A 27361-nucleotide genomic window follows, 5' to 3' on the forward strand; every position below is an offset into this window, starting at 1 on the left:
AGGTTCGCAGGCCCCTTTTAGTTGCTGGTAAAGGACTGAGAGGTGCACCCCAGGGCCGTGTGGATGAGGAGACGGAAATGGTCAGGAGGGCTGCCTTGCAAGGCTATGCGTTACTAACAGCTGGGCACAAACTGTGTGGGATGCTGTCCCTGGGAACAGGCCATAGGACCAGGGTTGTGCCAGGCTAGCTCACCCCCTTCCCATCCCATCCTTGGTGGTTGAGGCTAGTTTCTCTCTTGCTCTTACCTTTGGTTGCGGGAGGGGAACAGGAATGACACCAGAGTTCTCTGTCCTCACAGCAGTGAAAGTACAGGAGTTGCATGGGTCACTTTAGGATTAAGATATCCCTGCTTTCTACCTTGACAACACATGGCTGGCTTTGATTTGAGAGGTGTGTGTGTGTGTGTGTGTGTGTGTGTGTGTGTGTGTGTGTAGATAGGTTCTAAAATGTATTTAATTTTGCAGTTTTGGAGCCATTCTGTTTAGACCTTCCGTGTCATACCTGGGAGGCCACAGCCTGCACCCATTCTGCCTCATGGAAGAAATGGAACTCTCCAGTGTACATGCTGGGGAAACTGAGGCTCAGAGTTCTGGGATTCAGGGCTGCAGTATAACCCCTGTGCTGTTTCAGCTGGACTTGCTCCCCTGGAGGGCCAGGGGAGTGAGCAGCAAGCAGGGAGTACTTAGTTTCGGAGCAGGTTCTTCTGCTGGTAAAAGGCCAGGGTGGGCTCACACAGGGTGTAATGCATCTCCAGGCGCTGGCAGATGGCCGACTTGCAGTCAGAGGCCCGGCACTCCACCTGGCCCCGGTGCAGCGCTCTCCGGACCATTGTCTCCATGGAGCAGTCAAACACGATGACGAAGCTGGGGGCCTGGCCCACCTAGGCACCCGTGAAGGGGGCTGGGTGAGGAAGAGGCAGGGCGCACTGGCCCCCTGTGCACCCCCGCCCCAGAGATAGGAATCTAGGGTGGTGCGGCCCAGTAAAGAATAACCAGGCCCCTGGGTCCGTTTTACTTTTGGAGTTCCAAGTTTTTATGTGTTTATTTTTTGGACAGGTAGGGCAAAACAACACCACTGGGAAAGGGCGAAGAGTCTCCTTGCTGTTCCCAGGCACCCAGTTTCACCCTCCCTGGAAGCAACCAAGTTCTCTATCTCTTGCGTCTCCTTCCGGAAGTATTTTACGCACTTGCCAGGCAGATCTGGTTCTGATGTTCTTTTTCCTCCTTTTTCATACAGATGGTAAAGACATTGATTTGCCCTTGATTTTATTCACTTAGTAAGCTGGAGGTGGTTGCCCATTGGCACACGAGGAAGTTCCCGATCCTTTTTAATCACTATATAGTATGCTGTTGTGTGGATGTGTTATGGTTTACTTAACTGGTTCCTCGATGGGTATTTAGATTGAAATATCCCTTTTAAGATGGATTTAAGCAGTTTCTCCTTGCCTTCCTCTTGCCTAGACACTTTCATTGGGGAAAGTACAAGAGTTGCCAGCTCACCACTGCGCTGCCTCCCACTGCAGGGAGACCTCCCTGGGTCTCCGAGGCCGCCCACTGTGAGCCCCATCTCCTCCTACTTCCTCCAGAATTTCCTTGCAAAATAGAATCTGTCAGCACTTTAAAACAAAAACACAACCAAGTGGGATTCACTCCAGGAAAGCAAGGATGGTTCGATACAGTTGTGTTAATATCTTAAGTAAAGAAAAAGTCATATGAGAATTCTCAGAAACACAGAAAGAACAATTTAAAAGACAAAATTCACGCATTCGTGATTTGAAAAAAAAACAACACAACACTCGAAATTGGTAAATATATCCTCAGCCAGCATCTTATTTAATGGAAACTTGCTCTCCTGCTGAAGTTGGGAATAAGATAAAATTGCCCACTCTTATTTGCCTGGCGGCACAGTGGTTAAGAATCCACCCGCCAATGCAGGGGACATGGGTTTGAGCCCTTGTCTGGGAAGATCCCACATGCTGTGGAACAACTAAGCCCGTGCACCACAACTACTGAGCCTGTGCTCTAGAGCCTGTGAGCCACAACTACTGAAGCCCACGTAACTAGAGCCCTGCTCCGCAACAAGAGAAGCCACCGCAAAAAGAAGCCCGTGCACCACAACGAAGAATAGCCCCCACTCGCCGCAACTAGAGAAAGTCTGCATGCAGCAATGAAGACCCAGTGCAGCCAAAAATTAATTAATTAATTAATTTAAAAATAATTGCTCACTCTTGACGTTATGACTTAGTAAGATATGAGAGGATTAGCTAAAGCAACGAGATAAAAGAAAACAATGGGAGAAATCCGAATTGGAAAGGAGGAGATAAAATCATGTCTGTTTGCAGATGGTGTGATTCTATTTCTGGAAAACTCACGAAAATCAACAAACTAGTACAGACTTCAGAGAATTTGATAAAGTAACCGGATGTAGTATTAACATACAGAAACCTACACGTATATGAAAATCACCAGTTAGAAATAAGAAAGAAGGCCCCGTTTACAGTAACATTACAAGCAACAAAAAAAAATATATGTATAAAACACTCAGGCAAAACTTTTCCCAAAACTGTGCACTGCCTTTAAAGGAAGATCTTTAAGGAAAACTTAGGTAAAATATTCCTAAGTGACTCAAAAGGAGACTGGAACAAAAGGAAGAGATACATGTTCTTGGGTAGGAAGACTCAAGGTTACAAAGCAGTCAGGATGTTTCTAAATGAGTTTATAATCTTGATGTGATCCAAATGTGATTTTTTTTAGTGGAGATGGATTGATTCTAACATTCGTCTACAAAAATAAGCAGGACTATCCAGGAAAAACAAGGCAAAGAAAAGCAATGGGCGTTGGAGGTGGGGAAGGGGGCATCCAACCTACCAGATATCAAAACATGGTAAAGCCGCCATCCTTAAACCAGTGCACAGGTGGACAGACAGACCCCTGGAACAGAATGGCAAGTCCAGACTCGGGTGAATATGGAAAGTTGGTATGTGGCTGGGGTGCCACCTCAAGTCAATGGAGAAAGGACAGACTTTTAAATAAATGGTGTGGGGACAACTGTATTCACCATTTGGAATCCTTACCAAATTTCCCCAACTAGGATGTGTTCCAATGGATCACAGACATAAATGTAAGAAATAAAACTATACAAGTACTAAAGAAACCATGGATGAATTAATTACCTTATAACCTGGGATTGAGAAAAACAACAACCATGATGTCTCAAAATTCAGGAGAAATAACAGAAAATATTGATAAGTTGGATGAAAGTTTTAAAAATAATTTCTGCATGTGAAAGAGGCACAATAGGGAGTCCCTGGCAGTCCAGAGGTTAGGACTCAGAGCTTTCACTGCCATGGCCCTGGGTTAAATCCCTGGTCAGAGAACTAAGATCTCACAAGCTGTGCCACGTGGCAAAAAAGAAAAAAAAAAAAAGGCACAATAAATCAAGGTCAAAAAAAAATTGACAAACTGCACTGGGGGGAAAATTTGCAAACCATATCACAAACAGCTAATATACAAAGAGTTTCTAAAAATCAAGAAGAAAAAGACCAACAGTCCACTAGGGGGGAGAAAAAGGGAGCAAAAGATGTAAAGACTGCACCAAAGAAGAAGTGAAAATGGCCCTAGAACTTTGGAAAAGATGCCCAGCCTCATTCATCATAAGAGAAATGCCCATTTAAAACCACCGAAATACCATTTCACACCTAAGCAGGTTGACAAATGGCTAGTGGCAATGCGGAACAAAGAGGAGAGTGATGCCATCAATCAAAATTATTGACACATTTCTCTTCAACCCCGCAATTCCACTCCTGAGAACCCATCCTAAAGACGCTAGCAAAAATAAGCGCTACATGAAGGTGATTGAGTGGGGCATCGTTGATAGTGGGAAAAGATTGTGAACGGCTTGCTGTCTGTGGGCCGTCAGAGGAGTAAACAGTGGCGCTGCCACACAGCGGAATTCTGGTTGTAAAATGGGGCAAGGAAGAGGAGGACTTCTTGACACTGATGTGACATCTTCAGGGTATATCTGAACATTAAAAAAAGGAAGCCTGCTATATGTGGAATGCTACTTTCGGTGTGCACAGGGACACACACAAGCACGCACACGGTTTATATTTGCAAAAAGGACAATCCAAAAATTAAAACGGTTGCCTGCAGGGAAAGGAGAGCACAGTTTGGGGTGGGGGTGGATCTACCTTTTTATGTGACTTTGACTTTGGAATCATTACATGTGGTGCAAATTCAAATTTTTAATTTAAAAAAGCAATCCCCGGGACTTCCCTGGTGGCGCAGTGTTTAAGAATTCACCTGCCAGTGCAGGGTGCATGGGTTCGATCCCTGCTCCAGGAAGATCCCACATTGCCGTGGAGCAACTAAGCCCGTGCGCCACAGCTACTGAGCCTGCGTGCTGCAACTACTGAAGCCCGCGCACCTAGAGCCAGTGCTCTGCAACAAGAGAAGCCACCACGATGAGAAGCCTGCACACCGCAACAAAGAGTAGCCCCCCGCTCACCACTACTAGAGAAAGGCCACGTGCAGCAACGAAGACCCAACATAGCCACAATTAATTAATTAATTTAAAAAAAAGCAATCCCTAAACATCGAAAGCCAAGGTGAAATGAACGAACCCATGTGTCAATGTCACGCTGCAACTACACACAGAAAATAATTATCTCAAGGGACCCAGTGTTTTTGTGGTATGTCCACAGTGGGACCTATTGTAAAGGAAAACCAGAGCTGCAAACAGATCTTCCTTTGGTAGTTTTATTCTCAGTAGTTAAAATCGGTATGTTATTTGGAAACTATTTTGCATCTAATGGAATAATGCAAATGACAATGTCAGTGGTTTTAGGAACCAGATTTTTTAGGGAAAAGAGAAGTAAAACACTGTGACATTAAGTGTGAGCTGGAAATAACAGTAGAACTTGTGATTTTTTTTTTCCTTTCAAAAGTCTGTGTTTCCTAGCTCTGTCCACTGGAAAGGCCTGGAAATGATGACCACCCGGCAGCAATGAGTACCCCTGGCACCCAGATGGGACACCACTGAAAAAGGGCCTTCATGGAGAAATGGCCGATTCCAGAGCTGGACCGGAAATGTGAAGGGGCGGGGGGCGGGTGTGAAGTCTTGTGCAGTAAGAAAGCAAGAGGGTGAGTGTGAAATGGGGCTGTGTCCAGAGGATGCTATGCAATGTGAGAGGGCTACTTTTGGCCAGAGATGGGACAGCTTGAGCAACAACAAAAAAGAAGACTGGGGCTTCCCTGATGGCACAGTGGTTAAGAATCTGCCTGCCAATGCAGAGGACACGGGTTCGAGCCCTGGTCCAGGAAGATCCCACATGCCACGGAGCAACTAAGCCATGCGCCACAACTACTGAGCCTGCGCTCTAGAGCCCATGAGCCACAGCTACTAAGCCCGCGTGCCACAACTACTGAAGCCCACATGTCTAGAGCCTGTGCTCCACAACAAGAGAAGCCACTGAAATGAGAAGCCCGTGTACCGCAATGAAGAGTATCCCCCGCTCACCACAACTAGAGAAAGCCTGGGTGCAGCAATGAAGACCCAACGCAGCAATCAATCAATCAATCAATCAATAAATCTATTACAAAAAAAGAGTGATTATCGCCATCATCAGAAAGACTACATGGGGCTTCCCTGGTGGCGCAGTGGTTGAGAATATGCCTGCCAAAGCAGGGGACATGGGTTCGAGCCCTGGTCTGGGAAGATCCCACATGCCGCGGAGCAGCTGGGCCCGTGAGCCACAACTACTGAGCCTGCGCGTCTGGAGCCTGTGCTCAGCAACAAGAGAGGCCACGATAGTGAGAGGCCTGCACACCGCAATGAAGAGTGGCCCCTGCTTGCCGCAACTAGAGAAAGCCCTCACACAGAAACAAAGACCCAACACAGCCAAAAATAAATAAATAAATATATTTTTTAAAGGGCTTAATACATTAAAAAAAAAAAGACTACAAACAATAAATGCTAGAGAAGGTATGGAGAAAAATGAACCCTCCTACACCATTAGTGGGAACGTAAATTGGTGCAGCCGGTATGGAAAACAGTATGGAGGTTCCTTAAAAAACTAAAAATAGAACTACCATATGATCTAGCAATCCCACTCCTGGGCATATACCTGGAGAAAACTCTGATAAAGGCACCCCAATGTTCATAGCAGGACTGTTACATAGCAACCAAGACATGGAAGCAACCTAAGTGTCCATCAACAGAGGAATAGATGAAGAAAATGTGGGGCTTCCCTGGTGGCGCAGTGGTTGAGAGTCTGCCTGCTGATGCAGGGGATGCGGGTTCGTGCCCCGGTCCTGGAAGATCCCACATGCCGCGGAGCGGCTAGGCCTGTGAGCCATGGCCGCTGAGCCTGCGCGTCTGCAGCCTGTGCTCCGCAATGGGAGAGGCCACAACAGTGAGAGGCCCGCGTACCGCAAAAAAAAAAAAAAAGAAAAACAATGTGGTACCTATATATATACACAATAGAATATTACTCAGCCATAAAAAAGAACACAATAATGCCATTTGCAGCAACATGGATGGATCTAGAGATTATCATACTAAGTGAAATAAGTCAGACAGAGAAAGACAAATATATGATACCACTCATATGTGGAATCTAATTTTTTAAAAATGACACAAATGAACTTGCTTACAAAACAGAAACAGACTTACAGATGTCGAAAACAAACTTATGGTACCAAAGGGGAAATGTGGCAGGGAGGGATAAATCAGGAGCTTGGGATGAACACATACACACTACTATATATAAGATAGATAACCAACAAGCACCTACCGTGTAGCACAGGGAACTCTACTCAATATTCTGTGATAACCTATATGAGAGAAGAGTCTGAAAAAAAATGAATATATGTATGGGTATAACTGAATCACTTTGCTGTACACCTGAAACTAACACAACATTTTAAATCAACTATACTTCAATAAAAAATTTTTTACAAAGACTAATTGAAGCACTTTAAATACACAGAGATGCTTGAGTTGGTAAGGATGAGAGAGAACAAAATGAAGGAAGACCAAATAACGAACCTCACGGTCACCATCGGAAATGAGTAGTACACCCAACCTCAGTCTGAAAATGGGCCCTGGTAGGGGAGAAGATAAGCATGTATCCCACCTGTCTGGTAGGAACTATATTTCAGGATAACCAGACAGCCCTGGTTGAGGAAGGACAGTTCTTCTTTAGGGAAGAATTCCAGCTAATTGACGTGGGGGGAAAATGACTAAAAGAGAAACGTACAGCTTTCGAATTGATTCAGAATATGAATTAATTGATGCCAACAACGAATGAAACTGTAAGATAAGAGGCCGACAGGACATGTTACAGCAGCGCCTAGCTGACCCTGTACCAGTTTGTGAGGGCTGCCACACCAAGGGCCAGAGACCAGGTGACTCCAACCACAGAAACTCCATGTCCTCACAGTCCTGGAGATTGGACATCTGAGATGGAGGTGCTGGCAGGGTGGATTCCTCCGGCCGCCTCTCCTTGGCTTGTAGATGGCCGTTTTCTCCCTGTGTCCTCACACAGTCACTCCTTTGTCTGTGTCCTAATCTCCTCTTCTTATAAGGACACCAGTCATATTGGGTTAGGACTGATCTTGAGGACCTTTTAATGTAATCACCTCTTTAAAGACCCATCTCCAAATCCAGTCACATTCTGAGGTCCTGGGAGTTAGGGCCTCAACATATGGATTTGGGGGCGGGGGACACAGTTCAGCCCATAACAGATCACTTACTAAGAGCAGGGCAACCGGGCATGAAGGAGCCTCCTTCCTGAATGATGCAGTACAAGCAAGGTATTGAACCACAGTGCTCTACACCAAACTCACACTGAATTGGACAGAAAAGAACTGCAAGCACAACACGCATTCTGTTTTCCCCACTTTCCCAAGTTCACTGCCTGGGCCCTGGTGAACATTCAAACACCTGGGTCCTCTTAAATAACACATTGAAACACATGGAAAAAAACCAACTATGGCAAAGAGACAACTAAACATTGTGTGCTATCCGATAGGAGTTCACATCACCACCTATGAAGCGCACTTGAAAAAATGGAATCTAAGTTCCGAGCCAGACTCTAGACATGCTACCAATTCACAGGCCACATAGAGGAGAGGGGAGCATGATAAGAAAACAAAAAACACTCTGCAATCAGCAAAATCCCTGCTGTGCAAAATAAAGAGAACCAAAGACTAGGTTTCTTCAATAAATAAAAAGAGACGGGACTTCCCTGGTGGTCCAGCGGTTGAGATTCCACGCTCCCATTGCAGGGGACCCAGCTTCCAACCCTGGTCAGGGAACTACATCCTGCACGCCTGCCACAACTAAAGAAAAAGATCCCACATGCTGCAGCTAAGACCTGACACAGCCAAACAAACAAATAAATAAAATTTATTTTTGAAAATAGGTTTTAAAAATAGAGATGGAAGGAGCATAAAGCACGTTTACGCTACACTGTAGTCTATTAATCAATATTTTTGAAAATAAGTTTAAAAAAATAAGAGGGATGGAAGGAGTATAAAGCACGTTTACACTACGCTGTAGTCTGTTAGGTGTGCCATAGCATCATGTCTTTTAAAAATGTACATACCTTCATTTAAAAATACGTTCTTGCTAAAAAATGCTAATCATTGCGCCTTCAGCGAGTCGTAATCTTTTTGCTGGTGGAGGGTCTGGCCTCTATGGCTGCTGACGGATCAGGGTGATGGTTGCTGACGGCTGGGGTGGCTGCCGCGATTTCTTAAAATAAGACAACAGTGAACTCTGCTGCATCAATTGACTCTTCCTTTTTTTTTGCGGTACGCGGGCCTCTCACTATTGTGGCCTCTCCCGTTGCGGAGCAACAGGCTCCGGACGCGCAGGCTCAGCGGCCATGGCTCACGGGCCCAGCCGCTCCGCGGCATGTGGGATCTTCCCGGACCGGGGGGCACGAACCCGGGTCCCCTGCATCGGCAGGCAGACTCCCAACCACTGCGCCACCAGGGAAGCCCCTGACCCTTCCTTTTATGAACCATTTCTCTGTAGCGTGCTGTGCTATTTGATAGCATTTTACCTGCAGCAGAACTTCTTTCAAAACTGAAGTCAATCCCCTCAAACCCTGCCGCTGCTTTATCAACTAAGTTTCTGTCATATCCTAAATCCTTTGTTGTCATTGCAACAATCGTCACAGCGTCTTCACCAGGGGTAGCTTCCATCTCCAGAAACCACTCTCTTTGCTCATCCATAAGAAGCAACTCCTCACCTGTGAAAGTTTTATCCTGAGATTTCAGCAGTTGTCCCATCTTCAGACTCCACTTCTAATTCTAGTTCTCTTGCTGTTTCCACAGCATCTGCAGTGACTTCCTCCACTGAAGTTTTGAACCCCTCAAAGTCATCCATGAGGGTTGGAATCAACTTCTCCCAAATTCCTGTTAGTGTTGATATTTGACCTCTTCCCACAAATCATGAATTTTCTTTTCTTTTCTTTTCTTTTTTGGCTGTGTCTTGAGGTATGTGGAACTTCCCCAACCGCGGATCGAACCCATGCCCCCTGCAGTGGAAGCATGGAGTCTTAACCACTGGACCACCAGGGAAGTCCTCATGAACGTTCTTAATGGCATGTAGAATGGTGAATCCTTTCCAGAATGTTTCCAACTGACTTCAGAGGAATCACTATCTATGGCAGCTATAGCCTTACAAAATGTGTTTCTTAAAGAATGAGACTTGAAAGTTGAAAGGATTCCTTGATCCATGGGCTGCAAAATGGATGTTATGTTAGCAGGCATGGAAACAACAGGAATCTCCTTGACCATCGCCATCAGAGCTCTTGGGTGACCAGGTGTATTGTCAACGAGCAGTAATATTTTGAAAGGAACCTTTTTTTCTCAGCAGTAGGTCTCAACAGTGGGCTTAAAATACTCAGTAAACCATGTTGTCAGCAGATGTGCTGTCATCCAGGCTTTGTTGTTCTATTTACAGAGCACAGGTAGAGTAGATTGGGCATAATTCTAAAGGGCCCTAGGATTTGGGGAATGGTAAATGAGCATTGGCTTCCACTGAAAGTCACCAGCTGCATCTTGTTAGCTGACATCCCTAACAAGAGAGCCAGCCTGACCTTTGAAGCTTGGAAGCCAGGCATTGACCTCGCCTGTCTAGCTATGAAAGTCCTAGATGACATCTTCTTCCAATAATAGAAGGCTGTTTTACCCACACTGAACATCTGCTTAGTGTAGCCACCTTCCTGAATGGTCTTAACTAGATCTCCTGGAGAACTTGCTGCAGCTTCTACACCAGCACTTGCTGCTTCCCCTTGCACTTTGATGTCATGGAAACGGCTTCTTTCCTTAAACCTCATGAACACAGCTCGGCTGGCCTCACACTTTTCTTCTGCAGCTTCCTCACCTCTCTCAGCCTTCAAAGGACTGAAGAGAGTTAGGGCCTTGCGCTGGATGAGGCTTTGACTTAACGGAATGTTCTGGCTGGTTTGATCTTCTATCCAGACCACGAAAACTTCCTCCATATTAGCAATGAGGCTGTTTCACCTTCGTATCATTCACGTATTCACTGGAGTAGCACTCTTAACCTCCTTCAAGGACTTGTTCTTTGCATTCACAACTTGGCTAACTGTTCGGCACGAGAGACCCAGCTTTCAGCTTATCTCAGCCTTTGACATGCCTTCCTCACCAAGCTTCATCATTTCTAGCTTTTGATTTAAAGTAAAGGACATACAACTCTTCCCTTCACTTGAACACTTGGAGGCCGTTGTAAGGTTACTAACCGATCTGATTTCAATACTGTTGTGTCTCAGGGAATAGGGAGACCAGAGGAGAGGGAGAGAGATGGGGGAACAGCCGGTCAGTGGAGCAGTCAGAACACACACAACGTTCATTGATTAAGTTCGCCGTCTTATATGGGTGCAGTTCACGGCACCCCAAAGCAATTACTACAATAGTAACATCAAAGATCACTGATCACAGCTCATCATAACAAATATAATCATGATGAAAAAGTTTGAAATATTGCGAGAATTACCAAAACGTGACACAGAGATACGAACTGAGCAAAAGTTGTTGTGAAAATGGTGCCGATAGACTTGCCCAACGCAGGGTTGCCACAGACCTTCGATCTGTGAAAAAATGTAATAAAGCAAAGAGCGTCAAACTGAGGTCTGCCTGTAGATGAAAAGGACAGAGACAAAGCAACCCATCGCAGTGGGCCAACCTTACTTAAATCCCGATTAAAACAAGATGTGAAAAGAAAAAGATTTTGAGGTGTTCATGGGAATTTGCATAATGATTGGTTATTTGATGACACGAAGGATATTAAGGTGTAATAACAAGCGTGATACCATTTTACAAAAGTCTTTATCTTTTAGGAAATATATACTAGAATATTCATGTATTAAAAAGAAAAGCACATGGGATTGACGTATATACACTAATATGTATAAAATAGATAACTAATAAGAACCTGCTGTATAAAAAAAAAAGCACAAAATGGATGGAACCTGAATCTATTGTAAGAACGCCTGTCGTTAACTTTCAGTGTACAGCGCCAATGAGGAATGGAAGGAGACAAATAATGCCTGTGGGACAGTCCCAAGGATGAGAGTTTGTACAAGACAAATGACCCAGAGTCTTCAACGAGTCAAGGGCAGGAGGGAAGCAGGGAGGGAAGACTGTCGGCCTTGGAGTAGGAGACGCCCCGTGAGGACCTCGTTTTACTCATAACTCTGACCAGCTGGGAATCAAAGAGACATTTTTCAGCTGTGGGGGAAATGCAGCTGTGGATGGGGGCATCGGGTAGTCTCAAGGGATTCACATTAATCATCTGAGATGCTGTTGGGTGAGGAAACGCTCATAATGGGATTCGGGATGGGCTTCAGAACACATAATTGGCAATCTTGACGTTTGGCACCGATAAAGTAAGTGTGGCCAAACCATGATCATGTGGGACTTCCCTGGAGGTCCAGTGGTTAAGACTGCGCTTTCACTGCTGAGGGCCCGGGTTCGATCCCTGGTTGGGGAACTAAAATCCCATAAGCTGCACAGAGTGGCCAAAAGAAACAAAAAACACTCTTTTAAGCCAGAGCCCCATTTATCTTCATTTTGTCACTTCTGAGAGCCACACAGTTACCAAAGAAAAGCATGTCTCCTGTTCCTCTTAGTGTGAAGCCACCATGCAAGCAGGACCCTAAATGGGCCTCTGTGAAGGAGAGGGAGAGGGTGGGTATAGGGGGGATGGCGGGGGGCACAGAGGGCACATCCCGTCCACATGGTGAAAATCGTGGCCTCTATCCTGGCTTGGCCACCTAAATGGTGTGACCCGGGCAAGCTCCCGGATCCCTCAGTGAAAAAAGCAGGGTGCTGACTGTGCGGGCACCTGGAACGTTCCAGAAGATCAGAGTTCATCTGTGCAGAGGGTCGAGACCAGCTCCGGGCTGGTAAAAAGCTCTGGAGGAGTTCACACTGCTGTTGCCATGGGGATGTGCAGGCCCCTGTGTTGCCAAGTCAGATGTTTTTCAACAGAAGCTGGGAGTTTTGATGTGGCATCTCTGGATTTTTGAAATTTAAAACAAAAAAAGTGTCAAACGCCGAAGAGTCCAAACTGAACATATCGGTGGATTCCATGGGGCCCGAGGGCCAGGAGTTTGTAGCCTCTGCCCTGATGCTTTGCAGCCACTTGGGGAGCCCATCCAGCTGGCATGGGTGACCGGGTGCCTACTTTAGGCCAGGCGCTGGCCTGGCGCTGAGCCAGTCATTAGCCTGGTCTTTGCCCGCCCGGCTCCCAGACCAGGAGAGGGAGCCCAGTATTTGCCGTTTACCTTCGTCCCAGGGAGCCCAACAGAATTGCTTTAGTGGAGGTGCGCACAGAGGGCGGGGCCCCACCGACGGCCCCTCCCAGCCCCTGTCGGCGCCCTGCTACGCCACGACCTTTGTCTGATTCCCTCCCCCGTGCCTGAATGTGTTTCTGCTGGCGTCCAGCAAGTCCCAGGAAAGCCCGGAGGCCCCCAGCCTGCCGCAGTTTCTCTCTTCCTACTCAGGTGTCCGGATGGATGACTTTTCATGATGTTGGTCTTGCGCGTCTGGCTGGCTCCACCGCTCAGCTCTGCACAGGGGTCCCCCCTGGACCCCCCAAACTGAAGTAGCCCACTCGCACGTCTCCAGATGCCATTCTGTGTCCTGTTCTTCGCTGCACTTACCGCTACCAGAAATGTGTTTTGTACGGAACGTGTTGCTGGTCCCTGTCTGCTGCATCCTAACAGCAGGGACCCCATGTGTCTGGTGAAGTCCAGAGGACTTAGCTTGTCCTCAAGAACTATTTCGGGCACAGGAGGTTAAATAAATAGATGAACGGAGAGTTACATTCCATCTTTACGGCTCAGAAATGATGCTAAATCCACCTGCCACTCAGTGGGCAAATAGTTTGTTTACCGGGTGCCAGGGACTGTGCGGGGAGATGTTAAAATGACTTTGTCCACGACTTCCCCGGCGGTCCAGTGGTTAGGACTCTGCGCTTCCACTGCAGGGGGCACAAGTTCGATCCCTGGTTGGGGAACTAAGATCCCGCATGCTGTGCGGTGCAGCCAAAAACACCAAACCCAAACCAAACAAAATGACTTTGTCCCCATCCTCGGAGAACTCACCAGCTCTTCACCCGGGTTCTAGATGCTTCCAACAATCTCCTCACTGTCCCCTAGATAACGCAAAACTCCATTTCCCTGTCAACAACTCCTCTCCCCCGGGGTCTTGCCCCTTCAGATCTCCATCCAAGGTGGGGAGGAGACCCGGCTTCGCACCCTCGCAGGTGTTGGGGTCACTCACAATGTGCTCAAACTCCTTGGCTTGCCTCAGCTCCCGGGGGAAGCCGTCAATGAGGAAGCCCCGGCTGTCCAGGCAGGACAGCATGTGGTCACTGATCATATCAAGGATATGACACCCTGGGGAGGGAAGGGGAGGCTGCATTCGGGGCTCAGGGCCCCTCACCTGCAAGGTCACCTTGGCAAGTTCTGGTGTATTTGGGGGAACACCCACTGCTGGGGTCTCTGGAAGCACTTTTTTTTAAAATTTTTATTTATTTTTGGCTGTGTTGGGTCTTCGTTGCTGCGCGCGGGCTTTCTCTAGTTGCGGGGAGCGGGGGCTACTCTTCGTTGTGGTGCGCGGGCTTCTCATTGCGGTGGCTTCTCTTGTTGCGGAGCACGGGCTCTAGGCGTGCGGGCTTCAGTAGTTGTGGCTCGCTGGCCCTTAAGCACAGGCTCAGTAGTTGTGGCGCACAGGCTTAGCTGCTCTGCAGCATGTGGGATCTTCCCGGACCAGGGCTTGAACCCGTGTCCCGTGCATTGGCAGGCGGATTCTTAACCACTGCGCCACCAGGGAAGCCCTGGAAGCACTTCTGAGAACGGGGCTCGGCCACGGTCCTCTGGGCGGGTGTCTGCCACACGCCAGGCTTGCTGGGCTCGTTTGCTCATCACTGTCAAGAGGAACTGGGGTGACCTCCATCTTACAGTGAGGAATCGGGGGCAGAAGGGGCCACTGACATACAGGCCCGGGGTCACAAAGGGAATAAATACTAGCTAAGTTTACTGAGCATTTCTTAAGGGCCAGGAACTCTGCCAAGCGCTTTATAGGAACAACATCACCTGACCCACACCCCAGCCTTCTGCTGGGGGTCCAGCTGCTCTCACATTTTACAGTTGAGGACACAGAGGCTCAGGGCAGCAAAGCAGCAGCCAGTGGCCCCAGACTTTGAGGCCCCTTGGCTCCCACAGGGCCTTCCCGGGAAGCTCCTCCCGATGTATGCCCTTCATCCCTCTGCCCCCGCACCCGGGACCTCTCACTGTGGGCACCAGGAGCCCCTGCAGCATGACGTCATGAATCTTCGGGCCCTGCCGGGTGCCTTGTTGGGCCTTCTGCCACAGCAGCTGGCCCAGCCCCATGTGGCAGAAGCCGTACTTGTTCGCCATGTTCTTGCACTGTGTCTCTTTGCCGCAGCCTGGGCCGCCCATCACGAAGATGATCAGGGAGGACTTGAGGATGTCTGCAGTGCCCAGGCAGGAAGGAAGGAGAGGGGTTGGTGCCTGTAGGGGCCAGCGAGCGGGCACCACGGTGACTGTGTCCACAGCTCAGTGTGTGTACTTGGTGACACCGGACACAGGTCTGCTGGCAGAACTACTTCTGCCCTAGGGTGGCATCTGGGGGTGTGGGTCCACGCCCAGTGGTATATCCAGGCATGGCGCACATTAGTGCTGCTGCGGGTTGTGTGGATGAGGATGGGAACCCAAGCAGTCCAGGCCCTTTGCACGCAGCATATCCTTGAAGCGTCACAACGGCCCCATCATCCCATTTTACAGCTGAGGAAACTGAGGCTCAGAGAGGGGCAGGGACTTGACCATCCCTCCCGTCTCACCCGTTTCCCGTCTACTTTTACTGCATTCCAGCCCAGTGGAATTGGCTGTCCCTTGAACTCATCACCCTGCTGCTGTCGTACCCACCCCCGCTCACCGCTCCCCACCCCTGGAATTCCCTACCCTAGTTCCCTTCAGGACACAGCTCACCCATCAGGTCTTCTCTAAGCTCTGCCCAAAGAGCCTCCCACTCCATCATTCCCAGTCTTTTTTAATAAATTTATTTATTTATTTTTGGCTACGCTGGGTCTTTGTTGCTGTGCGCAGGCTTTCTCTAGTTGCAGAGAGGGGTGGCTACTCTTTGTTGCGGTGCGCGGGCTTCTCATTGTGGTGGCTACTCTTTGTTGTGGAGCATGGGCTCTAGGAACGCGGGCTCAGTAGTTGTGGCTCGCGGGCTCCAGAGCGCAGCCTCAGTAGCTGTGGCGCACGGGCTTAGTTGCTCCACGGCATGTGGGATCTTCCCGGACCAGGGCACGAACCTGTGTCCCTTGCATTGGCAGGCAGATTCTTAACCACTGCGCCACCAGGGAAGTCCCTCATTCCCAGTCTTAGAATCCCATTCCCTCCAGCAATGGCCACGATCAGTAATGACTCTGCCTGTTTACTTGTTCTTGTCTCCCCAGCCAGACTCTGTACTCCATGAGGACAGGGTCTATCTGTCTTTCTCGTCCCTATATTTCTAGTAGTTGGCATGGTTTCTGACATATCGTAGTGGATGAGGAATAGATGAATGTCCGTAACTATCAGACACATCTATGGAGTGCTGTAGTCTATGATGCAGTTTTGTTGTCTTGCTTCCCTCCCCTTTTTCTTAGCCAACTCCTAGTTTAAACCTTCCCTCTTCCCTGAGCCCTCAGGGCCACCTGCTCTTTCCCTGTGGCAGCCCTGTTCCTCCTGGGTTGTAGATAGCATTTGCGGAGACTGTCTCCACCACACTGTAATCTCCAAGAGGACAGGGAGCTGGTTTGCCACATTCACCGTGGACTGCCCAGAACCCTGCACAGCAACCGCTAAACTGGATCGCTGAATGACTGACCCTGAGCATGCGCAGTTCTGTGACTACCACGGTGGGGGAGGAGGGGCGTGGGGGGGTGGACTTGGGGGGGTGGGGTACCTGTATTTTCCTGCCCTACACAGTCTCCTTCCCTTCCCCCCAGTAAGCCAGCCACCCCCGCGATATTACCCTTCTCCTGGGGCCTCAGGGGCCTGCCCATTTGGGGCAGCTTGGACTTGCACAGACCCATCCTGCCAGCAGCCCATGGGGTGATCGCGCCCCATCCCCACCTAGGCCCTGACCCCTCCTGGCTCGGTTCAACGTCCCAAGGGCCCCTGGCCCGATCATTTGGCGAGACGATAGGGTTACCCCCGGGGTTAGGGGTAAGAAATGAACCCGAAAGTGGCTCAGGTAAGTGCCGCAGCAGTTGGGTGCGAAGAAGGCCTCGGTTGCTGTGGTAACGCAGCCTCCTCTGACTCACTTCCGGAGCGGAGTAGCGCATGCGCAAACGCGTCCAACAGCCCACGAGCTGGGCGAGTTTCTCCCTCCCCTCCCAAGATGCCCGCGGTGGTAAGTGGGACGTCACGTGGGGGGGCGTTCCCACGCGGCGTGATGGGGGTTATCGGCGCTATATATTGCGGTCAGCCAGCGCTCCAGGTGTAGAAAGACTTGTCTTTAGCTCAGAGTCGGCTTCCGCGACTCGGCCTGCTGGAGAGCTTCGCTTCCGGTATAGGCGGCCGCGCAGGCGCAGGTGTGGCACTAGAGGCCTCCGAGGTTGACCGCTGACCCAGTGCCGCCTCCGGATTGATTTTCCCAGGATCTGCTGTACCCCGGGCTTGGGGTCTTCTATCGGAGCCAGAGGCCCGACACCTTGAGGGTGGCTTCCGCGGGACCGAGGGACGCGGACCCCGGGGAAGGCGAAAAGGACGAGGTTCGGACCGGTCCCCGACCATCGCCCATCGCCCATGGCGGCCCTCGTAAGTGTGCGGCGAGGCGGTTCGGGGGGTCCAGGTGGTGGGTTCTGTAGCCCCTCCACTCACCGTCCTGCTTTCTCTCCCCTCAGGGCCCCAGCAGCCAGAATGTCACTGAGTATGTCGTCCGAGTTCCCAAGTAAGTCCCTGACCCTCACCTCCCCCTCTTCCCTCAAAAAGGGATTAAAATTTCACGAGCCTCCAGACGTGCCTGGCACCTCCTGATTCTCCTTCCAGGGCTGGGGTTGAGCTGAGGCCTCTGGGGCATCACTTTTTTGAATGGAGTGAATGAATGAACGAGTACATTAATATACAGTACGACGCAGCCCCCTGCCTAGCATTCCCTCTGGCAGGAATGCCAACTGTGACTCTGCTGGGTGGATTCTTGTTGATCCTGCAAAATTCACTTCCGGGATTTTCCTCCTTCAGGAGGCATTCCCTGCCTGCCCACCCCCCGGCCCAGGGCTGAGCTCCCAATTATCCCCACATCTTGGGTTCCTAGAAATCTTTGTCCCTTTTCTCTGAATGGGCTTGGGAGTATGGATCCCACTTCCCTGACAGACTGGGAACCTCTGGGTTCTTTTATGGGCCCCCAGCATGAGCGCAGGCACAAAGGGCTGAGCCAGGGAGGGTTTACTGAATGAATGAATGATGGAGCACTGCCTTTTCTTGTCCATTCCAGAAATACCACCAAAAAATATAATATCATGGCTTTCAATGCAGCCGATAAGGTCAACCTCGCTACTTGGAATCAGGTAAGTCCCGTTTCTGAGGGCGTGAGAGAACCTGCTCCTGGCCTTGGTGGTTGTAATAGTTGCTTAGTTGTGATAGTGAATAAGGCTTAGTATCCTCAGCTGTCCCTGGGTGGAGATCAGCGATGACTAAGGCCCAGGCTGAGCTGCTGGGCATCCCTGGGGGTGAGATATGTCTGGCCCTGCAGGAGGTTTCTCCTGAAAGGAGAAATTGTGTCCACTGATGGGCATTTTTTTTTTTTTTCTGCAGTATGTCGGCCTCTCACTGTCGTGGCCTCTCCCGTCGCGGAGCACAGGCTCCGGACGCGCAGGCCCAGCGGCCACGGCTCACGGGCCTAGCCGCTCCGCGGCACGTGGGATCTTCCCGGACCGGGGCACGAACCCGCGTCCCCTGTAGAAAGGTCTTTGGAAACTGTCTTAGTTTGTAGAGGTTGCTATAGCAGCATACCAGAGCCTGGGTGGTTTATAAACAACAGACACGTATTTATCACAGTTCCAGAGGTTGGAAGTCCAAGATCAAGGTGCCAACAAGACTTGGTGTCTGGTGAGGGTGTGCTTCCTGTTTCATAGCTGGTACCTTTTCACTGTGTCCTCACCTGGCAGAAGGGGGACGGAGCTCTCTGGAATCCTTTATAAGGGCGCACATCCCACTCATAAGGCTCCACCCTCATAACCTAATCATCTCCCAAAGGCCCCACCCCAGATACCATCACACTGGAGATTAGGCTTCAACAAATGCATTTTGGGGGAATTCCCTGGTGGTCCAGTGGTTAGGACTCCACGCTTTCACTGCCGAGGGCCGGGGTTCAATCCCTGGTTGGGGAACTAAGATCCCACAAGCTGCGCAGCAAAAAAAAGCAAAGGCATTTTGGGGGGACACAAACATCCATCCATAGCAGAAGCCATTAAAGGCTTAGAAACAGAGAATTGTAAAGTGATTTTGCCACTGTGGGGTCGAGGGCAGGTGAAGGGGACGGGGCGGAGGTGAAGGCTGTGGTCCAGGTGAGCCATGATGGGGTTTGGAGCAAACAGGTTTTGAGAAGTGGCTGGGTTCTGGGGTTTCCTTCTTTTTCTTTTCTCTCTTTTTTTTGAATTTTACTTATTTATTTTTTATACAGCAGGTTCTTATTAATTATCTGTTTTATACATATTAGTGTATATATGTCAGTGCCAATCTTTTTCTTTCTAACTTTTCACTGGGAAATAATTTCAAACTTTCAAAAAGCTGCAAAAATTGACATAGTACAGGGCTTGCCCAGATCCCTTCACCCACATTTCACCGAGCGCCTTTTCGCCAACCAGGTGGCTTTGAGTGCCCGCCGCGCAGCTTCGGGGGAGGAAAGGGTGTTGGTGGTGGGATCAGGCCCCCGGATGAGAGGTGTTGCTTCTTGTCCTCCCAGGCCCGGCTGGAACGCGACCTGAGCAACAAGAAGATTTACCAAGAGGAGGAGATGCCCGAGTCGGGCGCCGGCAGCGAGTTCAACCGCAGGCTCCGAGAGGAGGCGCGGAGGAAGAAGTACGGCATAGTCCTCAAGGAGTTCCGGCCCGAGGACCAGCCTTGGCTGCTCCGAGTCAATGGCAAATCAGGCCGGAAGTAAGTGCCGCTCTCGACCCCACTCCGTGGGTGCCCTCGGCTGAACTCTCATGTGCCTGCTGTACGGCGGGGGTAACAGCCCAGGAGTGACAGCTCATCCTCCTGCGAAGGGTTTTACTTGGGTAGATGAGCTGACGGGATGCCCGGGCAGGAGCTCTGAGGGCCGGGATGCCCGAAGCCCGGGCTCTGGTACTGTGGTACCCAGCGAGGGGCCACCTGGGGTTCGGGGGGTGGGGAGGACAGAGGTTAGGGGGATGAAGGGCACTCCGGCAGAAGAGCGAGCACGAAGGCACGAAGCGCCGAGCCCTAGGGACTGTCACAGCGCATGACAGTGACAGGGTGGGCAGATGGATAGGGCGGTGGGCACCAGGCTGCAGCTGGACTGTGGGTGGGCTGGGGCCCAGGGGAGCCTGAAGGCTGTAGGCAGGGAGGGGGCACGCTGTAAGACTGCCTCCACTTGCGGGTGATGCCAGAGGCCAGGAGGGGGCTGGCAGTGGTTCAGCCCCCAGGAAGATTCTGGAGGCAAATCCGGAGGGGTCTGACTGTAGGGCCCTGTGCTCTTCATGGCCAGAAAGGACCATGACATGTATAATGCAAAGGAACCCTAAGCCCGCTCTGCAAGGTGGGGAGCCGTGCTTTCCAGATGTGGAAATCCAGGCTCAGACAGTCGAAGGGCCAGCCCAAGGCCTTCCAGCCTCAGATTGTGCTGGGAGGACTCAGGTGGCTCTGGAGAGGGTGTAGGCCTGGGGTTGCAGGGGGGTGTATGAGGGTGGGGCTGGTGCCTTTTCCTCTGGCTGACAGTAACCTTGAACTCCATGCAGGTTCAAGGGCATAAAGAAGGGAGGTGTGACAGAGAACACATCCTACTACATCTTTACCCAGTGCCCTGATGGGGCTTTTGAGGCCTTCCCCGTGCACAACTGGTACAACTTCACGCCGCTGGCCAAGCACCGCACGCTCACGGCCGAGGAGGCCGAGGAGGAGTGGGAGAGGTGAGTGAGGGGGCACGACTGGAAATGAGGTGCACCCCCCGAACATCGTTCCCGGTTGGGAGCTGGGGACTCAGCGGTGACCAAGCCAGATCTCACCAGCCCCTCAGGGAGCTCCCAGTCCAGTGGGGGAATGGACATGGGACCATCAGGGATGCACAGGGCGGTGCAAGAGCCAGGGATGGGGGAGTGGCTGAGCTGAGCCCTGGAGCAGGAATCGGCAAGCAGGGTGGGGTCTCCCGGCCTACATGGCTTCCCCCAGGCAGGTCTCACAGCTGGATCAACTGCTGGTAGGATACACATAAAGTAACATTTACCAGTTTTAAATGCACAGCTCAGTGGCATTAAGTACGCAGCTATCCGCCCCCTCCACCTCCAGAACTTTCTCATCTTCCCAAACTGAAACTCTGTCCCCATGAAACACTGACTCCCCAGCCCCTCCCCCAGCCCCCGGCCCCCACCATCTACTTCCTGTCTCTGGATCTGAGTCCTCCCTCTAGGGAGTGGAATCAGACAGTGTTTGGCCTTTTATGTCTGGTTTATATCACTGAGCATGGTGTCCTCAAGCTTTATCCACATTGTAGTGTGTATCGCTGCTTCATTTTTTAAAAATTTTAATTGTAGTAAAAAAATATGTAAAATTTATCATCTTAACCATTTTTAAGTGTACCATTCAGTGGTGTTAAGTACATTTACATTCTTGTGTAATGGAGTTTCATTCCTGTTTTTTTTTTTTTTTCTTCCTTCCAGTTTAATGGAGGTGTAATTGACATCCAGCACTAAGTTCTAGGTGTACAGCATAATGAGTTGACTTACATACACCATGAAATGTTTACCACAGTAACTTTTAGTGAACACCCATCATCTCATATAGGTATAAAATAAAAGAGAAAGAAAAAAAATTTTTTCCTTGTGATGCGATCTCTTAGGGTTTACTCTCAAAACTTTCATATATAACATACAGCAGTGGTAATTAATCATAATCATGTCATACACTGTACATCGCCAGTACTTATTTATCTTATAACTGGAAGTTTGTACCTTTTAACCACCTTCATCCAATTCCCCCTCTTGCCACTTCTGGTAACCACAAATCTGATTCCTTTCTCTGTGAGTTTGTTGGTTGAAGTATCATTGACCTACATCGCTATGTTCCTAGTGTACAACCTATTGATTCGATATTTCTATACATTTCAAAATGATCACCACGATGAGTCGAGTTGCATCATCACCATATAAAGATACTGTGTCATCGTTGACTCTGTTCCTATCCTGTACATTTTATCCCCGTGACATTTATTTTGCAACTGAAAGTTTGTACCTCGTAATCTCCCTCACCTATTTCACTCATCCCCTCACTCCTCTTCCCTCTGGCGACCACCTGTTTGTTCCCTGTATCTATGACTCTGTTTCTGTTTTGTTATGTTTGTTCTTTTTTTTTTAATTCCACGTATAAGTACAGTATTTATCTTCCACATCTTGGTTATTGTAAATAGTGCTGTAATGAACATAGGGGTGCATATATCTTTTTGAGTTAGTGTTTTTCTTTTCTTCGGAAAGACACCCAGAAGTGGAATTTGGGATTCTACGGTAGTTTTAATTTAATCTCCATACTGTTTTCCACAGTGGCTGCACCAATTTACATTCCCACCAACAGTGCACGAGGGTTCCCTTTTCTCCACACCCTCACCAACCCTTGTTATTTGTTGTCTTTTGAAAATAACCAGTTCTGACTGGTGTGAGGTGATATCTTATTACAGTTTTTTTTTTTTTTTTTTTTTTGCGGTACGCGGGCCTCTCACTGCTGTGGCCTCTCCCACCGCAGAGCACAGGCTCCGGACGCGCAGGCTCAGCAGCCGTGGCCCATGGGCCCAGCCGCTCCGCGGTATGCGGGATCCTCCCGGACCGGGACACGAACCCACATCCCCTGCATCGGCAGGTGGACTCCCAACCACTGTGCCACCAGGGAAGCCCTCTTATTACAGTTTGGATTTGCATTTCCCTGATCATTTGTGATGTTGAGCATCTCTTCATGTGTTTGTTGGCATCTGTATGTCTTTTTTGGAAAAATGTCTATTCAGGTCTTCTGCCCATTTTTTTTTTTTTCTCGGTACGTGGGCCTCTCACTGTTGTGGCCTCTCCCGTTGCGGAGCACAGGCTCCAGACGCGCAGGCTCAGTGGCCATGGCTCATGGGCCCAGCCGCTCTGTGGCATGTGGGATCTTCCCAGACCGGGGCACGAACCCGTGTCCCCTGCATCGGCAGGCGGACTCTCAACCGCTGCGCCACCAGGGAAGCCCTTCTGCCCATTTTTTAATCAGGTTGTTTGCTTTTTTCATGTTGAGTTGTATGAGTTCTTTGTATTTTGGATATTAACCCCTTATCAGATATATCATTTGCAAATACCTTCTCCCATTCAGTGGGCAACCTTTTTGGTTTGCTGATGGTTTCCTTCATTGTGCAAAAGCTTTTTAGTTTGGTGTTGCCCTATTTATTTTTGCTCTTGTTTCCCTTGTCTGGGGAGACATATCCAAAAAAATACTGCTAAGACCAATGTCAAAGAGTATACTGCTTATGTTTTCTTCTAGAATTTTTATGCTTTGAGGTCTTACATTTAAGTCTTTAATCCATTTTGAGTTTATTTTTGTGTGTGGTGTGAGAGAATAGTCCCATTTTCTCAATACCGTTTATTGAAGAGACTGTCTTCTCTTCATTATATATTCTTGCCTCCATTGTCGTAGATTTATTGACTATATAATGTGCATTCATTCCTAGACTGTCTATTCTGTTCCATTGGTCTATGTGGTTTTGTGCCAGTACCATACTGTTTTGATGACTGTAGGTTTGTAGTATAGTTTGAGAGCAGGGAGCATGATACCTCCAGCTTTGTTGTTCTTTCTCAAAGTTGTTTTGGCTACTTGGGGTCTTTTGTCTTTTCATAGAAATTTCAGAATTATTTTTTTGGTTCTGTGAAAAATGCCATTGGTGTTTTGATAGGGATTGCATTGACTCTCTAGATTGCCTTGGGTAGAATGGTCGCTTTAACAATATTCATCCTCCCAATCCATGAGCATGGTGTATCTTTCCATTTGTTCGTGTCATCTTCAATTTCTTTCTTATAGTTTTCTGAGTACAAGTCTTTCACCTCCTCGGTTAGATTTATACCTAGGTATTTTGTTCTTTTGGATGCGATTGTAAATGGGATTGTTTTCTTAATTTCTCTTTCTGATAGTTTGTTGTTAGTGTGTAGAAACACAACAGATTTGTATATATTAGTTTTATATCCTGCAGTATCATTTATCAGTTCTAATTGTTTTTTTGGTGGTGTGTTCAGGATTTTCTGTATATAGTATCATGTCATCTGCAGACAGTTTTACTTCTTCCATTCCAATTCGGATTCCTTATTTTTTCTTATCTGATGGCTGTGGCTAGGACTTCCAGTACCATGTTGAATACAGCTTCATTCTTTTTTATTTATATACTACCCATGAATTCTGCTCCTGTTGTTATATACAATCCTAAGACTCTATTTTTATTATTTTTAAAATTTTTTATAAATTTATTTATTTTTGGCTGTGTTGGGTCTTCGTTGCTGCACACAGGCTTTCTGTAGTTGTGGCAAGCGGGGGCTGCTCTTCGTTGCAGTGCACAGGCTTCTCACTGCAGTGGCTTCTCTTGTTGCAGAGCACGGGCTGTAGGCACACGCTTCAGTAGTTATGGCACACAGGCTCAGTAGTTGTGGCTTGTGGGCTCTAGAGCACAGGCTTAGTAGTTGTGGCGCACGGGCTTAGTTGCTCCGTGGCATGTGGGATCTTCCCGGACCAGGGCTCAAACCCATGTCCCCAGCATTGGCAGGCAGATTCTTAACCACTGCACCACCAGGGAAGTCCCCTAAGACTGTCTTTAAATGTAATCACGTTTTTAAAAACTTTCATCACCACTCTAAATGGAAACACCAGTACCCCCTGCCATTAAAAAGAAGGCACCCATGAACTACAACAAAAGCGACGGATGTGACTGTATCATATGGCCTGATTCTGTTGCCCGAGAGAGGCCCTGAGCCCAAGCGAGGTGCTGGGGCATCAGCGTCGCGTGAGGCCTTCTCCTGAGGGACTCCGGGTAGAGCGGGAACTGAAGGAGGGCCAGCTCTCCCTGTGTGATCTCAGGCTGTTGCTGCCACACCTGTGCGTCCCCATGTGCGGGGTCAGCTTGTCCCTCTTCTCACCTACATGTGTCTGTGGTTCCCCTCTGGGGAATGCCCGGTGGAAGTGCAGGGTGGCACCCGGGACAAGGCCCAGCTGCTGGAGGCGGGCTCTGGAGCCAGGCCCCTTGTCAGCCCCTGCTGTGCCCCCCACCCACAGGAGAAACAAAGTCCTGAACCACTTCAGCATCATGCAGCAGCGGCGGCTCAAGGACCAGGACCAGGACGAGGAGGACGAGGAGAAGGAGAAGCGTGGGCGCAAGAAGGCCAGTGAGCTGCGCATCCACGACCTGGAGGATGACCTGGAGATGTCCTCTGATGACAGCGAGGCCAGTGGCGAGGAGGGTGAGGCTGGCAGAGCTTCCGTGGCTGGGGTGGTCGGCACAGCTGCCTGATTAGTGCCCGGTCATAATTTATCAAGGTGGCTGTGTGATGACTCAGAGAGGTTAATGCCCCTGAAAGGAAAACTTGGTTACTCATGGGCCCCTGGGCCCGGGAGATTGTCCGCTTGGGGAAGCGCCAGGGTTGGTAGGAGGCAGCAGGGAGCCATAGGAAGGCCTCGGCCACAGCCTCAACTGGGGTTTCCAAGGAAACGGCTTAGGACTGGCCAGTTTCAGTCATGCCAGTGGGCTCTGGGCCAAGGCCTGGTCTCTGGCTGCCCAGGTGATACAGGGCAGGGATGGTGGCCCTGCGTGTGAGAGAGAAGGGGGTGGTGGGGGTGTGGAGTCGGGTTGGCCTGTGGGTGAGAGGTGCGCCCCTGGGCCAGCTCTTTGCCTCTTGGAGGAATTGGGGCCGGTCCTGGTGTCTCTCCCCAGAGGGCAAAGGCCCCAGAGACATCAGGTGTCATCGGATACACAAAGCGTGAAGTGTGCCCATCCGAGCCCCTCCCCTTGTCTCCCCTTCCCCAGGCGGCCGAGCCCTCAAAGCCAAGAAGAAGGCGCCGCCCAGCAAGGGGGGCAGGAAGAAGAAGAAGAAGAAGGGGTCAGACGACGAGGCCTTTGAGGACAGTGACGATGGGGACTTTGAGGGCCAGGAGGTGGACTACATGTCCGACGGCTCCAGGTGAGGCAGGCAGGAGGCGGATGTGAGACCCTGGGCCGGCCTGCACATGCATTCCCTCACCCTCTGCCCGCTCTGTGCTTGTCTTGCAGCAGCTCCCAGGACGAGCTGGAGGGCAAGCCCAAGGTCACCCAGCAGGAGGAGGGCCCCAAGGGCGTGGACGAGCAGAGTGAGAGCAGCGAGGAGAGCGAGGAGGAGAAGCCACCTGAGGAGGACAAGGAGGACGAGGAGGAGAAGAAGGCGCCCACGCCGCAGGACAAGAAGCGGAGGAAAGGTGGGTGCGCCTCCCCCGGCCGCGGCCCAGGCCCCTGATCTGGGATGGGGCTGGGGGGGCGGGGCCTCCGCTCCTGACGCCCCTCCTCTGGCCCTGCGCAGACAGCAGCGAGGAGTCGGACAGCTCAGAGGAGAGTGACATCGACAGCGAGGCCTCCTCGGCGCTCTTCATGGCGGTAAGGCCCAGCCCGGGGCGGGGGGATGGCGTGTCCCTCTCCAGACTCACATCCCCAACTCCGGTGTCCCAGAAGAAGAAGACGCCCCCCAAGAGGGAGCGGAAGCAGTCGGGTGGCAGCTCCCGGGGCAACAGCCGGCCCGGCACACCCAGCACGGAGACGGGCAGCACTTCCTCCACCCTGCGGGCGGCCGCCAACAAGCTGGAGCAGGGTGAGTCGCCCCATCCCGCCCTGCCCGCCTCAACCTCTTGACCCCGTACTTGCCCTCCCTTTCAGCATCCTGTCTGCCTGCCCCTGAACCCCTTGCACATGTAATCCTGGCATCGCTGGCCCGGGGTTCCCCCAGGGGTCCAGGCTCCCCGCCCCAAGGCTCAGCCCCGCCTCTGCTCCCACAGGGAAGCGGACCAGCGAGACGCCGGCGGCCAAGCGGCTGCGGCTGGACACCGGGCCCCAGAGCCTGTCGGGGAAGTCCACCCCTCAGCCCCAGTCCGGGAAGTCCACTCCCAGCAGCGGGTAAGTTGGCGAGGATGGCAGGAGCAGGGAGGGGGCTTGGGGGGGGGGGCTTGGAGGGGGCCTTGGGGACGGAGGGCCGCCTGCTGACACCCACCTGCCCACCTCCAGCGACGTGCAGGTGACCGAGGATGCCGTGCGCCGCTACCTGACACGGAAGCCCATGACCACCAAGGACCTGCTGAAGAAGTTCCAGACCAAGAAGACGGGGCTGAGCAGTGAGCAGACGGTGAACGTGCTGGCCCAGATCCTCAAGCGCCTGAACCCCGAGCGCAAGATGATCAACGACAAGATGCACTTCTCCCTCAAGGAGTGAGGCTCCCCCAATAAACAGGCTCTGTTTTCTAGAATCCTCGGGCTCTTGATTCCCACACTCACCACCTCCTGTCCCGCTGCCCGTCTGTCACCCCACCCTCTGAGTCTGAGGACCCCAGTGTTTTCT

At 50.4% G+C, this 27361-nt stretch overlaps 2 protein-coding genes across 4 annotated transcripts; one reads left to right on the plus strand and one right to left on the minus strand.

Annotated features, from left to right (window-relative positions):
* Nucleotides 1-683: 683 nt before the first annotated feature.
* LOC101315623 (adenylate kinase isoenzyme 1) lies at nt 684-16897 on the minus strand. The gene is made up of 4 exons (XM_073801970.1): nt 16877-16897; nt 14828-15074; nt 13822-13937; nt 684-881 (listed from the first exon to the last, which is right to left on the minus strand). The coding sequence occupies exons 1-4, from the start codon at nt 16895-16897 to the stop codon at nt 684-686; spliced, it is 582 nt and encodes a 193-aa protein (XP_073658071.1).
* Nucleotides 16881-27269, plus strand: GTF2F1 (general transcription factor IIF subunit 1). Of its 3 annotated transcripts, none has more exons than XM_073803348.1 (12): nt 16881-16965; nt 17213-17372; nt 18049-18121; nt 19519-19712; nt 20534-20704; nt 25062-25246; nt 25810-25963; nt 26053-26234; nt 26336-26409; nt 26482-26620; nt 26805-26922; nt 27031-27269. In XM_073803348.1, the coding sequence occupies exons 1-12, from the start codon at nt 16896-16898 to the stop codon at nt 27233-27235; spliced, it is 1725 nt and encodes a 574-aa protein (XP_073659449.1). In that variant the 5' UTR covers nt 16881-16895; the 3' UTR covers nt 27236-27269. The 3 variants fall into 3 exon arrangements, with proteins under 3 accessions (XP_073659449.1, XP_073659450.1, XP_033710439.1); XM_073803349.1 differs by having other exon boundaries at nt 26485-26620; XM_033854548.2 differs by lacking the exon at nt 16881-16965 and adding an exon at nt 17459-17505 and having other exon boundaries at nt 17020-17372.
* Nucleotides 27270-27361: the final 92 nt, after the last annotated feature.

This window comes from Tursiops truncatus, chromosome 3, assembly GCF_011762595.2.
Source record: "Tursiops truncatus isolate mTurTru1 chromosome 3, mTurTru1.mat.Y, whole genome shotgun sequence".
In the NCBI taxonomy this organism is placed as follows: Eukaryota; Metazoa; Chordata; class Mammalia; order Artiodactyla; family Delphinidae; genus Tursiops; species Tursiops truncatus.

Coding starts and splice junctions, on each gene's coding strand:
- LOC101315623 (XM_073801970.1), bottom strand. CDS start 16,897: ATGCGCTACTCCGCTCCGGAA. Junction 13,938..14,827: donor CCTGGTGCCCACAGTGAGAG/GTCCCGGGTGCG, acceptor TTCCCTCCCCAG/GGTGTCATATCCTTGATATG. Junction 882..13,821: donor CCAAGGAGTTTGAGCACATT/GTGAGTGACCCC, acceptor ACGGGTGCCTAG/GTGGGCCAGGCCCCCAGCTT.
- GTF2F1 (XM_073803348.1), top strand. CDS start 16,896: ATGCGCAAACGCGTCCAACAGCCCACGAGCTGGGCGAGTTTCTCCCTC. Junction 26,235..26,335: donor GGACAAGAAGCGGAGGAAAG/GTGGGTGCGCCT, acceptor GGCCCTGCGCAG/ACAGCAGCGAGGAGTCGGAC. Junction 26,621..26,804: donor CGCCAACAAGCTGGAGCAGG/GTGAGTCGCCCC, acceptor CTGCTCCCACAG/GGAAGCGGACCAGCGAGACG.